This window comes from Trypanosoma equiperdum (genome assembly GCF_001457755.1).
Source record: "Trypanosoma equiperdum strain OVI genome assembly, contig: ctg_704, whole genome shotgun sequence".
NCBI classification, from domain to species: domain Eukaryota; phylum Euglenozoa; class Kinetoplastea; order Trypanosomatida; family Trypanosomatidae; genus Trypanosoma; species Trypanosoma equiperdum.
The window spans coordinates 1-16,156 of record NW_027124648.1 but is presented as its reverse complement, the minus strand read 5'-3'; the positions used below and the strand labels follow the sequence as shown (position 1 = coordinate 16,156).

The window sequence follows — 16,156 nt, the reverse complement described above, 5'->3', positions numbered from 1 at the left end:
ATATATATATATATTACCTGTGTACACCCAATTGATTGTATTTGGGTGACGAGGCAGCGCTTCTTAGCGCCCGACTAGGGGAAAAGGGGGCGGATACGATATAGCAGGGAAAAGGTAAAAGAGGGAAAAGTAAGAAATTAGTGGAAAATAAAGGTAAAGGGATAAAAACTTGTACCAAATGGAGTTTCCGCAAGTCACATGTGATGATGTGAATGCTCTCGTTCAAATGTGTTCAATACCGCACGAGACGGCCATCACGTCGCTTAAGCAATGCTCGTCAAGTTTATTTGTGCTTCTCTATCAGCGGTTGTTCAACTGTACAATCGTGGGCATCGAGAGCTCTCCCTATACTGTGGAGCAGAAGAAATGGAACGTGAAGTGTGTTCTGAATGAATTGTGTGCCAAATGCGGTATGAATGTTGAAGGGATCGACGCTGAGAAAATTGTCCAACTCAATGAAGAGCACATTAGTCGCCTTATCGCACTTTTCCTTGAAATTGCAAACCGCATGAGTATCCATACCGGCGCCGGGCGCGGTGCGCTGCCTGTTGGCGCAGGTTTAACTGCTCCCACACCATTTCCAGCCGCTGCACTGCGACCCAAGTTGGCTGAAGTTCCACGTGATCCCGCGGAAGATGGGACTTGGTATCCTCCAGCTGCTGCAACACATGTATTACCTACACATTTGATGAGACCCGTCCACGCGGCAGAGGGTCATATGAGAGCTGCTGTTCAGGCATATTTGCATCACAATGAATCCTCTTATCGAGGGCATCACGACTCTGCTCAACTTGGGGATGCAGTGGACAGTGCGCATGAAAAACATAAGGACAACCACGACTCTATGAGAAGTGGCAGAAAGTTTTATGCCGATGTAGTTGAAGCTGAGATGTCCGTGTCCGATGTTGCGAATAGCGGTGACGATGACAAGGCAACTTTGTTAGATGAAGAGGATGATGGTGGAAGCGGCGGGAGTTTTGTAAACACGGAGGAAAAGGAGATTCCCACAAGTCAACTCGTAGAGGTGTGGAGCGCTCAAGTCATTCCACCGAAGCGACATATCGGCATGGGAGACTCCCCAGACCTAACGGAATTACGTGGCCAACTAACCGCTATGGACAAGTGCTTACGGAGAGGAGAACAACGAAGGGTTCGGCTCCGCCACCAACAACGTCAGCAAAGCGCGGCTCAAAACCAGCGAGGTCATATGGATCCGGTTAGTGATGGTGTCAGTGCTCAAATGTGGCGTGACAGGCGCGCAATAGCTTCAGCCTTCTTGCCCCATGGCCTCAATGTTGATACCATTAAAGGAAACAAATTTTATGAGAAGCAACCGAGGCGGATGATCGACTATGAGCGTAGAAATGAGAAGATTGAAATGCTCCGTTCGGTAAGGTTTATTGATGAATTAGAGAGGGAAGTCGGTCGCAAGATGGTGCAGCAGCATCGAGATACTACAATGAAGCTTCGGGAGGAAGTTAAAGCCGCATTGGAACGGGATCGACAAGAGGTTTTGGAGCGAAGAAGGCTTATTCGTGAAGAGGATCAAAAATACCGCAACGCGTACACCGCAATTCTCACTGCTGCCAGTAATGATTTACGTATGACCAAGGTACTGATGCTAGAGCGAATGCAACATCTTGCTCAGCAACATGCCCTTTCATTACGAGAAAGTCGCCGTATGTGTCAACTTCTTAAGCGGGAGAGTAAAGAGCGGGTTCGTCATGACCTCCTCCGCTACGCAAGTGCCGTGACGGAGTGGCAATCACATTTTGTTATCTAAAGGAATAAATGGAAGTGAATTTGAAAAATGGTGTACCGGTGGGTGGGGGGTGGGGTGGGTTGGAGGCGCAGGCGAAATGAAGAACACCAATACAATAAATAAATAAATGAATAGATACAGTAGCACAACAAAAGAAAATAACTTAAAATGAATGAAGGAGAGAGAAGGGAGGGGGAAAAAAAGTAACGTGAGGAAAAGGTGGGTCAGCAAGAAGGTAGTGAAAAGAGCATGTAGATGCTATGGGCATCAACTGGGGACGAAAGGAGGTAAACTGTGGTTAACAACCCTGTTTGGAGGAAAGGGAATTAATGGTATTCTTAAATTCCACTAAAATTTCCCCTCCCGCTTCGCTTTCGCAGTTGCGTGTTCGTTGATACGCATGTGCGCATACTTTTTTTTCTTTTGTTTTTGTTAAATTATACATTTGGTTGCGGTGTGTCAGTGTGGTTTCCACCACGCAGGAAATTGTGACTTTTTTTTTTGTTTTTGCGTGTGTCCGTGAATGCCTGATTACGTTTCAGTTTGGTTGCAGCTTAGTTCCCTACTTACTGGTACTGCGCACATGCGTTTTTTTTCTCATTTTTTCTTCCTTCAACATTGGTTCATTATTTCCACCCTGGTAAATATTTGTTTGTTTTTCTTTTCTTTGTTTATTAACAGTAATTTATTTTTCCTGTTTTAAAGAGAAATTGAGGTGAGAAGAAAAGTGGAGGGAAAAGAAAACAGAAGAATTACTTACATTTTGTTTTATTTATTTTATCTGTGCAGCCATTTTACAGTCATTTCGTAGTAGTTGCAACTGCACACATCTGCGATTGTAAAAGTTTTTTTTGTTTTTTCTGTTGAAGTTCCTATTCCATGATATATTCTTGAACACCTCCAACCTCGTAGCGTCGCTGCGCATGACATTTCCCTTTTATTTTTCTTTTCTTTTATGCTGAAGCGGTGTCGTATTCACTGTGTAGACCGTGTTTTACAACGCAATAGTTAATTATAGACACACGCAGGGAAGTTTGCTTCTTTTTTTACTTTTTTACTTTTGTGTGTGTGTGTTTGGTTTGTTTGTTTGTTTGCTGCCACGTTGATGATGAATTGTGTCGTTATTGTTGGGAAGAAGAAGTGAATGAAGTCTGTGGAGCCGCTTTTTTCTTTTTTTTCTTTTTTTTTACGTATAAGTGTCAATCGACACTTTGAACAAATGTGTATGGGAGAAGGTACGAACCCACGGCTCGAAGGAGTGGGCAGAAGTGAACAATGTGGTGAATGGGCGGCGGGTGTATGAAATGGCTTGTATACATGCATATGTTTTGTTTTATGTTTGTACGTCTTCGTGTTCCTCCCTGTGTTTTGTATATTGGAGGATGCCTTTTGCTTGCCTCTATTTTTTTTCTTCTTTTAAAGATACTGTTCCCCCTCAAAGTCCTGCTGTGTTCATTCTTTTCTTGATTACGCGTATCGATAATGCGTTTTTAAGGAATGTTTTCACGACAAGCGCTTTCTCTCTTCCTTCTCGTTATCTTTGGCCCCTACCCTCGAACGAACTAATGTATAATAATAACAAATAAAAACCAAAGAGAAGGGAACTCACGGCGTGGATATTAAAAAAAAAATAGCTGCACACTAGGGTAGCTGTGTGCAGTAATAGTTCCTTTAGTGGAGGATTCTACTGGCAGGTGGTGGTGCTACTGTCAGTTTGTAACGGTAAAAGACAGGAATGTCGTACAAATATAGCAGTAGAGAATATTGTTCACCTGTTTGTATGAGATGCGTGAAGTCGAATGGGGTACGAGGAAGTGTTGATACCGTGGGCGGGGATACGGGACGGTGCGAGTGTCACACTTCGATCGGGCATCGACATAAATATTCAGTGGAGCGAAAGAACAATGCGGGTAGACAAACAACCTCCATATTGTCACCTGCACCATGCAGCGCCCGCGGTACTGCAACCGATGCTCCTGCTGATCGCCAAAATGTTGACGGCCAGCGGCGTTCTTCATTTGCAAAACCCTCCCCAAATGACATAGTTTGGATCCCCACCTCTCAACTTCTTCCCCGTTTTCATGGCACTGACACCGGTGGAAGCAATGAAGAGGAGGAGTACTGCCCAGTGACGAAGTGGCCAAAACCGCAAGATATTCCGTTGCCGTCGATGATTCCCCTCCCTTCCAGTGTTCTGCGCTCCCTTCCGCCGGAAAAGTCACAACCGCCATCACAATGGTCTTCCATCCCCGTAAATGAACAAACGATTAAGAAAAAGCGGGGATGTGACGGCCAGGGGTATGAAGTCGCGGAACGGCCCGTAGCACCAAGTGTGAGAGTAGAAGGGCATGTGTGTCCATGTGAAAAGCGCATGTTACATACGTATCCGAGCAACCGCGAAACGGCAGAAACACATGAGGAGGCGGAGCAACAAAAGTGTGATGTAAAAGAATCTGAAGAAGAACCGGCCAATATCAACAACAACAACAACACTCCGGGACAATATATTAATGAGTGCTGTGACTCTGATGAAACTCAAAAGTATGACAGCGTACAGATGTGGTGCCAGTCACTTCGGCAACCGACTCGTCGGTGTGAGCAGCCACCACCGCGTTCAAGAAAATCGAGTGCTTCCCCTACCGCCGAGGGGTTTGCGGCTTGTGGCACCTCTCAGCACAGATGTACGGCAACTCATCCAGACGGTTCTTGCGAGAGGCGACGAGATTCGGAGTTGCGTGGCGGTAGTGGCGCTCGCGAGAATTCTTTACATCCTCCTCGGAAGAGCGTGGATAGCAAGGTTTCGAGAGGAACAAACAACATTCACGCAAGAAAATCTGAAACACGTAAATTGCGTGAGGTTGTGAATGTTAGAACCACGTCTTCTAATTCAGATACGGCTTCGGTGAGAAGTGAGCCGGAGGAGGTTTCCAGAGATAGGGAAGAGAGGTTTCGGGTGCACCTGACAAACATGGATGAGTTGTATCGACATCTACTGAGCAGATACGATGAGTTCCAGAAAGATCATGCGGATTTCTTGGAAAAAAATGGCAGCTCGAGACGGGTTGTGGATGAACAAACTGCGCATCCACAGAAACTTTCCATAAAGAAGGACACGGTTGACTTAGTAGATGACATACCCCCATTACCTGAACGCGGGTACTCGGGTAAGTTATATCCGCTTTCTGAAGACTCTCAGAAACTTCAAGAGCAGTTGATTAGCCTGGAGACGCGGTGGAAACAAACTGGAAGACCTAAAAAAGGAGGCGCGGAGGAACGAATGTGGGGTCTGGCTGAAACTGCAGTGAATGCAGAAAGGGACCGGAAGCAAACGCGACCACTGGCACGGCGCACAAAGACTCTCTCCGCCGATCGGAAATTTTCCAGCGGTCGAACATATGTGGTGAAAAAAGCAGAAAGTAAAGAATCAAGGGGTAGAACTCAGAGTGTGAAGCGTGTTCCAACTGATTCTAAAATTGTCGGAACCACAAGGCACATGTCTCCTCAGGGTGGTGCACGGCGCCGTGACGTCTCTCCACAGTTGGTCTACAACTTCCTCGCTGCTCAGAAAGACAAAAATAGTGAGGAAAACGACGGCAACGGTGAGTGTGTAAGCGACAGTAGGGGTAGACACTTGGATTTCACTAGGGAACAAGTTCTCCACCTAGTTCGTGAACGAAAGATGTTATTTAGTCGTGAAGAGAAAAAATGATTTTTGTACCATTATTGTTATTACTGTTATTATTATTGTTATTGTTGTTGTTGCCATTAGTAGTTATGGCCTATGCAGCACGCTTTTCGTTTTGTTTTGCTCATTGATGGAAAAGATCAAATAAAGAAATGAACACGCGGGTAAGATTAGAGCCGTACTCTCGTTTTGGGGAGGCATCAACCGTATCTGCCAGGAGAATATCACAGCAGCAAGAGGTGAAGCAGTACACGGATGGTTGATGTTTTTGTGTTTTACTCTTTTGCTTTGTTTTGCTTGTTAGTGGCCTTTGCATTTTATCAAACTGGTACCCCTCTGCCTATATGCCCAAGCAACCTGCCAGTTTGCGGAGTTTTTCTCTTACCATCATCATCATCATCACAATTATTATCGTTGAATCGCGTTAGCTCCCTCCTCCATTTTTTTTAAATACTGCTGTTGGTACGTATATCCGCTTCTCATTGTGTTATCTTCTTTTCTCCCGAGTGAGGAACAGCCGCACGAAATGAAGCCATGTGTTTCCGCTGCAGCTCCTGCGGATTGGCCGGTTGCCAGCGATGAACAAAAACCATCGCGACCGGAGACAGCAATGGAGCACGACGAGGAAACGCGGGGGTGTTCGTCTTCTTCTGTGAGACTTCAGGGCTATGGAGTGAGCGGTGCGGGATCCTTAATGGACTCCATGAGGCAGCGGGAGATGAGTGGCTCGGCTTTTTTTATGTTTTCCCTAGATGGTGTAAACACCGATGACCCACTCGCAGGTAATGTGTCTCCCCTTGCGGCGTTGTGTCCTGCAGGGCAATACTCGAAAGAGTCTCAACACTGGTTTTGGAAGGTGCTGTCTAACACGTCATCATGGGGCATGACTGCTTGCGGTAGCGTGTCGTACTCATCGTGGGCCGACCCCAAATCCGTGCGATGTATTGAAGGTCAACTTCGTTTAGGGGCATTTTTAGGTATACACGCAGTTGTTGTACCCCTTCCTGATTTCGATGAGGAAGATCCCCAGTGCTCTGAGAAACTTAAAGCGGCTGCGCTTGTAATCTCCAAGCATTTGCAGCACTCACAAACAACAAACGTTTGGGTACGCTGCGACGCTTCACGCCAAGCTGATCGTGTGGCTTTTTCGCGCCTTCGTACATTTGTTCTTTGGGGTGGGGAAAATCCACCCACCGCTGAAGAAGCACCGCACCGAGTCGTTCGTCCGGCTCCTTACAGGATTGTAGCGTTTCTGAACTTTTCCGAAACGTTTGGTGCGATACCATCAGAGTGGTTTGGGGAGTCCGTTGCCGCGTTTGAACTTCCCAACGCTGAAAAGCTAAGGCGTGCGTTAAGCGCATCCGATTGCGGACGGCATATGAAACTTCCAAGTGACTTGATGCCACTGAAGGATTCTTACTGGGGCACTGCCCAACCGATGTTCGTTTCCCTAGCCACGTTCGTTGTTGAGCTGTTGCGCCGACGAGCAGCTCCAGTTTTTGCGATGGAGGAATTTGTTGATTCGTATCAATTGTTGAATACCTTGTACGAGATGCACGTAGCAGACGGGGGAAGAGATAAGTTTTTCGACTACGAAGATGTCTTGCAACTTCCACTACAGCCTCTTGGACATATGCTTGCTAGTGGGGTGTATGAAGTGTTCGAACAAGATCGCACAAAATATCAACAGTACCACACTGCCATGAGCAAATATTTTAATGAGTGGTTGAACCACAGCGAAAGCCGCAGTCACGAGAAGATGTGGTTGCAAGGACCTAATCCCCGAGACGGTTGTGGTTGCAGCGCAATGGGAAGTGTGTATGTTGTGTTGCTTGGTGCTGGTCGGGGTCCATTGATCAGCGAGTGCTTGTGCGCTGCAACAGGTGTTGGGGTTCGCGTTCATTTATTTGTCGTAGAGAAAAATCCCGAGGCGTTGGAACTCGTGCGGCTGCGCGTGCGTGCTGATCCGCAGTGGCATGACTGGATGAATTACTCTGGCCACGTAGTCGAAACAATTTATGCAGATGGCCGTAGTGTGTGGTCTGGAGAGGCTCCCGGAAGTGATGATCGGTTGCCGCCATACTGGGGTCTTTGTGATCTCGTTGTGTCCGAGTTACTTGGAAGTTTCGGCGACAATGAATTGAGTCCTGAGTGCCTTGATGATTTTTACTGCAATCTGTTGAGTTACCAAGAGTCGTCTGGGATCCCGTGTAATCCCTATCTGACGTCAATTCCACAGCAGTACACGGCATGGATTGCCCCACTGCATTCGGCGCGCATGGAGGAGTCGGTTGCAACTGCTGCTTTTGGAGGCCTCACAACTCCGCCAGCGGATTGCCACGACCGTCACGCCGCGTTGTACCACTCTATGTTTGTCAGCAACGTTTGCCGTGCGGTTGGATTGTGCCTCCCTCAACCTTGCTGGACGTTCCACCACTTCGCAACTAAAGTTCAATCGAAGGAACGAGAGGCAACACTTAACTTTACGTTGTCGGGAGATGGAAGGTTCAGTGGATTTATTTGCTACTTCTCCGCTGTGCTCTTTACTCCCGGGGACACGGGGAATGTTGAAGACAGCATCGCATTACTTTGCGCATCCGCTGGGTCGCTCTCCACCGTCCAGTACGGGCGCACTACTGGTTTATTTAGTTGGTTTCCTGCTTTTCTTCCTGTGGAGCCTCGTGATGTGGTGGAGGTGAAATGTGGAGATGAGCTGAGCATCCATCTGAAACGTTGTGTGGACGTTAAGAAAGGACGTGTATGGTACGAGTATGAAGCCTCAATTCTTGTGAAGGGACATCCAGATGGAAAATTTATGAAGCGGTTGACAAAGACGATGAATGCTGGCGGATGGGCGGGCCACATTTCTCTGCTGACGTGAGTAATGCACTCGCTATAACGTTTATTTTTGACTGTGACGCTTTTTTTTTCTTTTTGTGACAGACCAGTTGTTAATTCATTTCATCTCTCGTGCACGCTTCGTTTTGCCGCTGTCCGTGTATGGTCAGCTTTACGTGCAGTTGAATGATCCCACTGTCACCGTTTTGTTGTCTTTTGTACGCCTCGTTCATTGTTAGAACGAAGCATATACATGTGCACACATACAAACTTTTGTTTATGGATGAAGGAGTCTTATTGGCGATGTAGTGATCGCGTGCGGAACTCTTTCTTTTTTACTTCGTATAAAATGTCGTGTTCTGTCGTCTGTACCCTTTGCTAGTTCAGCATCGGTATAAGGTTGTAGGAGCACAAAACTGGAAAAAAAGAGCAAAAGTAAGAATACAACCAACAAGAAGAAGCTGTTGGACTCTTGCACGCAACGAGACCCCACACACAAAAAAAAAAATTTCCCTTTATTACTTTGCTGTAGGGTTTACACCAAGGAAGCAGCACCACCTGGAGGTTTGCACTATTTAGGTGTCCGCGATAAGACATTCACGGATAACATATATAAAGGGACAGAAACGTGATTGAAGTCACTACTTAGAATATAAATATGCCCCGTTATTACACCCCACATGAGGTGCGTGCGCACTGCTTCGAGGATGATGCATACGTTTCCATCAATGGGAAAGTTCTAGATATAACTCCTCTCATACAAATGTATCAGGGCACTCGGTACGCCAGTTTGCTGCAGCCGCTTATTCTTGCGGCAGGAACCGATATGACACACCTTCTCGATAAGAAAACAATGGATTTCAAAACATGCATCGATCCAGAGACGGGATTCCGCACGTATGCGCAACCTTTCGGCCGCTTCGCCCACACCCCGACGGTTCTCCCCGACAGTAGCATTGACCTCAGTTATGAGGTGCCATGGTGGCAAGACGAGCGGTACGTTATTGGACAACTCACACGCAAGACCCGAAAAATTCGCATCGTTAATACTCTCAATGGTCACGAACACACACTCGAGGTTTGTTCGGAGGAAACGCTTCGAGAAATAGTGATGACGAGGTACTTGAGCCACAACGCCCACGCGCTAAGCTACACGTGGCGGCGGCTTGACAGTGAACCCCGAGACCTTGATATGGACAAAACGCTAGACGAGAACGGTGTGCTGGACGAGTCGGAGGAATTCGAGTCATTGGGATTAAATGCAGATTATTACATTCCCGCGCTTCATTTGTATTACGATGATGATCTCACGGAGGCGTAATTTGTCTAGAGCGTGGTGCGCCAAAACATTCAAGAAGAGAACGAAGTGTGGGAGAGGGAAGGGACAACGGCAGAGTTTGTTGGAGACGCCCTCGTGTGGACGTGAGGAAGGATAGAGGGAGTTTGGGTTTTTGTGTATGTGACCAAACTGACCGTTTTTTTTTTTGTTCTTGCCGCGTTTCTTCCCCGGGGGCTTGCTCCTTCATCCGTTTGTGTCCCTCTTTTCATAACTTCGTCCATGTAAAGAACGAGTTACTGCGTGTGTTTGTTTACATATTTGCCGCATTTGTAGGCAAATCACCACTCATACGGGAGGGAGAGGGGGTAGGTCGGTGAGTGTCGCTCCCCAAAGCTATTCTTCCCTGATCCCTCCTTTATCTCACTTGTATTTCTTGTTGTTGTGTTGTTTTTTTTTTTGCGTTCACTTCCAGTGTCTCTCCTTAAAGATATACACACTCACGGGTTAAAAACGCTGATTCCACTTATCGTCTTTATTTACCGTTCTCTACTCGGCACTTACCATGTTCATAGCAAGATTAAACTGTGGTAGGGGCAAGTCTTTGTTTTCCGGACACACCACATCTGTCAAGTATTAATTTTGTAGCATTGATCTTATTATCGAGAGAGGTTGAAACGGGTATTTGGGTTTGATTACATTTACTAAAATCATTTGTTGCAACTGGTGGTGATGCTCCGAGTCTCGTGCCGTTTTTTTGGTGCCCTTCAGGAAATCTTTTCTCGGGGTCAAGGGGTGTGGAATTTGGATTTTGGTAACTCGCCGACGACGGAGGATCTCATCTTCAACTCGGCCCCCAAGACCTCGACACCCCCTTTTCACGTCCTCGACCTTGAAGGTAATATCGTTAACAAAATAAACGAACCAGTGGTGCCGAAGGAAACATTAGTGAAGATAATGGAAACGATGATACGGTCAAATACTATCGACAACATTCTTTTGGAGGCGCAGCGACAGGGTCGAATTTCATTTTACCTTACCGCATTGGGTGAGGAGGCCACCGTCGTTGGTACGGCTGCAGGATTAGAGATACGGGATGAGGTCTTCCTGCAGTATCGTGAGGCTGGGTTCCTCCTGTACCGTGGTTATAACATTCCACAGTTGGTTGCGCAATGCATGGGGAATGTGGAAGACGTGCTGAAAGGGAGGCAGATGCCCATACATTATGGATCGCGGGAGTTAAATGTGCATATGGTAAGTTCGCCACTCGCAACACAGATTCCACATGCGGCAGGTGCGGGTTATGCTTTTCGGCTTGAGAATGAGGAATTGTCCGATGAAAGCAAGTCACGAGTAGCCGTAGTGATTTTCGGTGAAGGAGCAGCGAGTGAGGGAGATTTCCATGGGGGAGTTAACTTTGCCGCTGCTACGGGATCTAACACTCTCTTCGTTGTACGGAATAATGGCTATGCTATTTCGACTCCTGCGCGTGTACAGTACAAAGGTGATGGAGTGCTAGCGCGTGGTATCGGCTATGGTATTCCATCTGCTCGAGTGGATGGGCAGGACGTGCTCGCAATATTGCAAGCCGTCCAGCAAGCACGACAAATCATACGTACTACCAACCAGCCTGTTCTAATCGAAGCTCTTTGCTATCGTTTACAACACCACTCCTCTTCTGATGATAGTGGTATGTACCGTTCAAGTGATGAAATTGAAAACTTCTTAGCGCTCTCCCCACTTGATCGATTTGAAAAATTCCTTGTGAAACGGGACTTATGGACAGCTGAGCATACGGGGGCGCTGGCGAAACAGGTTCGTGAGGAACTGTTGCAGGAGTTACGTCGACAAGAATTGTTACCTCATTGGCCGGCAGATGTTATGCATGATGATGTCTACAAGGTAAAGACACCAGACTTGGTTAAAGCACAAAAGGAATTGCAAGCTCACTACGAACGAAACAGGGGATTCTACGGCAAGTGACACGAAAAAGGGGGATGGTGTCGGAAGGGTAGTCTCACATTGTTGTCGACGTATGCACCACTCTGCCGTTCCTGCATCGTCGATTTTATCGTCTTGAAAGAACGTGTGTTCTCAAACTTACACCTGAAGTGTTTTTTTCATCAATTTTAGTGAACTCATCTGATCCTCCACTTCCTTTTTTTGTCAAAAAAATTTTTTGAACACTTTTGAGCGCAATACAACTAACGAGCACTCCTAGTAATGCTGTTCCTTCATAACCTCCTTTGCTTCTTTCTCTCATCGCATCTTTTGTTCGGCCCCTTGAAGTGGCAGTAGCGCCAGCGGTCATTAGGTTTCCTACGGTGTTTGTCCACAGTTCCACATATTATTAACCACAAGAGTACCAAATCACTGTTAGTTGTTAAATTTGTAGCAACGGGTGGTTGCAGCATCACTCGTTATTCTTCTCACATGTGTAATGTCGTATCGATTTAAGGGTCGCTTGAACCCTACCATATTGCGTAAACTACCCCGCAATTTGGTAGTGTTTGATGGACACTGTTTGATGTGTCAGGCACGTGTGCAATATGTACTGGAACGTAACTTCTCGTATTTTAGCCTCCTTAATCTTACCCATGACGTGGACAAGGTTAAGCTTGAGGAGAATAAAGTGCTCTTTTGTAGCTTTGACTCAATTGAATGGCGGGAGCTGCGCCGGCATTTTCCCGATGTTACAAAAGACGTAGAGGGTATTATACTATTCGAGAAGGTACCGTCACGCACTGCCGACTTCCTGAGTAGGGTACGGCGAATGAAAAAGCGATCAAAGTCCTTATCCAAGTCAAACGAAGCGCTAAGCTTTCCGGTTGCGTCGTCATCGCACCGGCGGAGCTTTACCGATGTGGAAGATGAACTTGACATACTTATTTCAACTAAGCACACTGCTGTGTGTCGTGTGGGTATGAAATTGGATAGGTGGTTGCCAAGTGTAGTTGCCCGGTGCATGTTATACGCCATGCCGCGGTGGATTGGGGACCGTTGGTATGATCGCGTGTTGAGGCGGCGGACATTATGGGGGACATCTGAAGAAGATGCAGTTCGGTACCCCGCCCGTGTGCTCGGTTTGAAGGAGCGAACATGGCGGCTGCGGGACATGTGAGGCAATTCGCATTTTGTTGCCACTACTTCGGGTTCCCCGCCATTCTACACTTTTTTTTTGTTTTGGGCGAATTAGCAAACCTTTTTTTTTTGACATTTCCCCTCATTGACGAGACCCATGTTTTCCGTGTTTGCTCGTTAGCATGTTCTTGTGCATATTTCTAATTACAGTAACCACAAATTCCCAGTTATGTGTACTTCGCATCCAACTGCCGCTGTTAGTGTTCACTACGCTACATATATATTTCTATGAAGATTTTATTTAGTGTGACGTGTCATTCGTAGGGTCTGCTTTTTGTGCATGTTCTCATAGTTTTAATGCGTCGTTCATTAGTATTTCCTCCCTGTCATTTGCAGGAGGCCCGTTTGTTGCAGTCGCAACAACTTTTTGGTTGGTACCACCAGACACGCCACTTCACCTCATTAGTTGACCGTTTGAGTACAGGCGTTGCGAGAAAGTTATCATCGTTAACGGAAACGCACATGATGCCGCTAAGCGAGAAACATATCACAGAGCCGCGACGCCCCTACCCAAAGCGTCCTTCAATGCAGGAGAATTTGGCCGAGCGCTTGGCTGAGCAACGGCGGTGGCGGAGCCGTGTGGTGCCGCAGCAAATTATACTCTCTAAAGACAAACTTTACATTGAGTTTGTGTGGAGTGCCGCCACCCTCAGCGCCGCTGCCGCGCGGGAGATGAGGCAGCAACAAAATAACGAGGAGGAAAACGGGGATGGTTGCACACAAAAAAGAAAGGGAATATCCTGCGGTAGCTTTGCTAATGATGGTATCATTAAGAGTGAGAAGCTTATGTCCCACCGCACACGCTTCCTTGCGGAGTTCTTGCGCGCTTACTCCCCCAGCACCGATGTGATTGGTGCTGATGCCCTCATTTACGGTCGTCGCGGCATCACCATAACGGATGTTATTCCAGTTGGAAACTACGCTTTGCGCATCGTGTTTTCCGACGGGCATTCAGGCGGTATTTACCCCTACGAATACCTGTTTCATTTAGGTCAATGCAAATACACGAAAATGCGGGAGTATATAAGACGACTGCGAGAGAAACGCAAGTCGAGAGATCCGCCGAAGCGGGTCCCGTCAAAGTACGTTCCGCGCGGTCGGAATGCCGCAGAGGGCACACCGAAACGTGACAAAACTGATGACTGTGGCCATCGCGTTGCTGCAAAATAGTACCCAAAGTAATTTAACAGCGTAAAGAAAGCTGGTGTGTGTGTGGGGGGGGGGTATTGGCCTCTGCTATTTTTTTTTTTTGCTTACTGATTATGAACAGGTCCTTGTGTAACCGCTCGAGCTGTCAATTTGGTTATGGATATATTGGATAGGAGAGTGTGCCACTGCTTACAAGTTAGTTATTACTACCGTCACATTATTGTTTCATTTTACGTATAGTTGCTTACGTAATCTCTTTGTCCCCCTCCAGTCAATTCATTCTCCTTTCCGCACAGTTAGTGCCTCCATTTTCATTTACTTCTGTGGGTTTGTCCTTTCTTTGGGTTTGCTAACTAGTGTTTAATGTTTGTCGCCTTCCTTGCTACTTTCCTTTTATAGGCGTGGACTTAATAAGGGTGCTACGGCGCCCCTTCATATTTGCAACAGTAGAAAGGCAATGACACGCACATCACGGAGTACCCATGAGGCGGTTTGGTACTTTACGTACATTATGGTACAGCGCGGTGGTATCGTAGTTTTGACAATGGGCCTATCTCTTGTAGTTTTCTGCAGTGTGACAACTGTGCGCTCAGTGATACCAATGCTGGTGGAACCAGGGACTTTAGGCTTCATGATTTTGTACGGCCTATGCTGTATACTATCATTCGGTATTTTGTTTAATTACGTTGCTGTCGCTTGCCTCTGTGGACCAAATATAGACCCGAAGGAAACGAAAAGATTGACAGAGCAGGCCGAGGCACTGCCCCCTCAGGAAAGATGCCGACTGTTGGACGCGCCGAGGCGCTTTTGTCACATATGCGAGCGTCTAAAAGCGCCGCGTGAGTACCACTGCCGGATATGTGGTCGTTGCATTGCAAGGAGGGACCACCACTGCCCATGGATAAACAATTGTGTTCAAGCGGAAAACAACCGTTACTTTTTAATGATGGTGTTGTACTTGTTGCTTTCAACAGGTTTTGTGTCATCTATGTTATGTGCAATATACACACATTCCGTGTGGCACGGCTCCACTGTAGCAGCTCGTGATGTCAAACGGTCAACATCGCATCAGTTCTGCAAAAGTGGAGTTTACTCTTCTCCGATATTGTTGCTTTTTGGCGTTTGCACCATTACGTTCTTCATACTTCTCTTCCTATTTGGAGCGGCCACACTTGCGGCGCTACGGAACGAAACAGCTGTGGAATCATTCATTGTGGCACAAAAACAAAGTGCCTTTCAAGGGAGTTTGGTTCCCTTTCGCAATCCATATGACCTTGGCCGACAACGTAACTTACTTGCATTATTCGAAACGAAGGGAGATCCATTGATTACACATTTAAGGAGAGGAGGCCGCATATCTAACATTTGGATTGGTGTGTGGCTTCTGCTTCCCACATTACGTCCCTCTGCATTTGACGGCATGCATTATGTTGTCTTTGATGACGTGGTGCATGCCGTTTAATCGCTTAGCTTGTTATATATATATGTATATATATATATATTAACCATGCGAGAGTGTGTTGCGTGGTTATCGCAGTGCAGAGGCGGACATTTTTTTTTTCAAAAAATGTCTCATTTTCGTTTGTGGCACTTCTTCCAAACCGGTGGTGAATTCCACTTATAAAAATCACAATTTTTCACCTCCCCTTTGTGTGTTATCGACCTTCTTTCTCCTTTTCTCTTTAGTGGTAAGCTGCAGACGCCACTGGCGCATTTGACGAAGCGGAAAGATGCTACCGTGGCTATTATTTATCAACGCCATAACATTTGCTGCACTTTTAATTGCAGTTGCGGTTCCTCCGCTCTACTTTCAGTTCGGAAATGCCAACGATACCCCGACGGACAGTTATCCTGCAGGTAATAGCTTTCCAGGACGTAACGCAGAGGGTGAAATCGTGTGGCAGAGACTTTATATACTGTTTGCTGTACCACTGTGCGGGTGCCTGAACGGTTTATTTTTGTACTTTACTTATTATCGTCATATGAGACATATGCAGTTCAGAGTCGAACTCTGCTGCACAGAACAGAGAAATTTGAAAACGGCACTCTTCGTTTTTCTACATAAAAAGAAAAAGCCATCCGGTATGTTTAGCGAGAGTGAAGAAGAGGGTAATTTTTCGGCAGATCTCGAAGGTAATTGGCGACTGCCGGGCGACAGTTTCATTAGAGGATCGTTCGCTTTCCAACCGAAAGAAGGCAAGGCGCCGCCTATACGTACGGAAGGACTATCACATCGTGTTTACTCCACCACGCCGTGGCTTCCGGAACTGCGAGAACTACAAGATATAATTGCAAGCGTGTTTAT

General features: G+C 46.7%; 8 protein-coding genes across 8 annotated transcripts; all 8 read left to right on the top strand.

The window, feature by feature from the left end:
• Positions 1–178: 178 nt before the first annotated feature.
• Positions 179–1,783, top strand: TEOVI_000328000 (uncharacterized protein; the record flags this gene model as incomplete). The annotated part of the gene is made up of 1 exon (XM_067226211.1): positions 179–1,783. The coding sequence occupies one exon, from the start codon at positions 179–181 to the stop codon at positions 1,781–1,783; it is 1,605 nt and encodes a 534-aa protein (XP_067082312.1).
• Positions 1,784–3,497: 1,714 nt separating this feature from the next.
• TEOVI_000327900 (uncharacterized protein) lies at positions 3,498–5,471 on the top strand (the record flags this gene model as incomplete). Its single annotated transcript, XM_067226210.1, has 1 exon — positions 3,498–5,471. One exon carries the CDS (start codon positions 3,498–3,500, stop codon positions 5,469–5,471), a length of 1,974 nt encoding a protein of 657 aa, XP_067082311.1.
• Positions 5,472–5,973: 502 nt separating this feature from the next.
• TEOVI_000327800 (arginine N-methyltransferase, type II) lies at positions 5,974–8,328 on the top strand (the record flags this gene model as incomplete). Its single annotated transcript, XM_067226209.1, has 1 exon — positions 5,974–8,328. One exon carries the CDS (start codon positions 5,974–5,976, stop codon positions 8,326–8,328), a length of 2,355 nt encoding a protein of 784 aa, XP_067082310.1.
• A 615-nt stretch (positions 8,329–8,943) lies between these two features.
• Positions 8,944–9,606, top strand: TEOVI_000327700 (TAX-2; the record flags this gene model as incomplete). The annotated part of the gene is made up of 1 exon (XM_067226208.1): positions 8,944–9,606. One exon carries the CDS (start codon positions 8,944–8,946, stop codon positions 9,604–9,606), a length of 663 nt encoding a protein of 220 aa, XP_067082309.1.
• Positions 9,607–10,293: 687 nt separating this feature from the next.
• On the top strand, positions 10,294–11,544 carry TEOVI_000327600 (2-oxoisovalerate dehydrogenase alpha subunit, putative; the record flags this gene model as incomplete). The annotated part of the gene is made up of 1 exon (XM_067226207.1): positions 10,294–11,544. One exon carries the CDS (start codon positions 10,294–10,296, stop codon positions 11,542–11,544), a length of 1,251 nt encoding a protein of 416 aa, XP_067082308.1.
• Positions 11,545–12,001: 457 nt separating this feature from the next.
• Positions 12,002–12,682, top strand: TEOVI_000327500 (Protein of unknown function, DUF393, putative; the record flags this gene model as incomplete). Its single annotated transcript, XM_067226206.1, has 1 exon — positions 12,002–12,682. One exon carries the CDS (start codon positions 12,002–12,004, stop codon positions 12,680–12,682), a length of 681 nt encoding a protein of 226 aa, XP_067082307.1.
• Positions 12,683–12,999: 317 nt separating this feature from the next.
• Positions 13,000–13,872, top strand: TEOVI_000327400 (Protein of unknown function (DUF971), putative; the record flags this gene model as incomplete). Its single annotated transcript, XM_067226205.1, has 1 exon — positions 13,000–13,872. One exon carries the CDS (start codon positions 13,000–13,002, stop codon positions 13,870–13,872), a length of 873 nt encoding a protein of 290 aa, XP_067082306.1.
• Positions 13,873–14,308: 436 nt separating this feature from the next.
• On the top strand, positions 14,309–15,313 carry TEOVI_000327300 (palmitoyl acyltransferase 3, putative; the record flags this gene model as incomplete). The annotated part of the gene is made up of 1 exon (XM_067226204.1): positions 14,309–15,313. One exon carries the CDS (start codon positions 14,309–14,311, stop codon positions 15,311–15,313), a length of 1,005 nt encoding a protein of 334 aa, XP_067082305.1.
• Between the last annotated feature and the right edge of the window lie 843 nt (positions 15,314–16,156).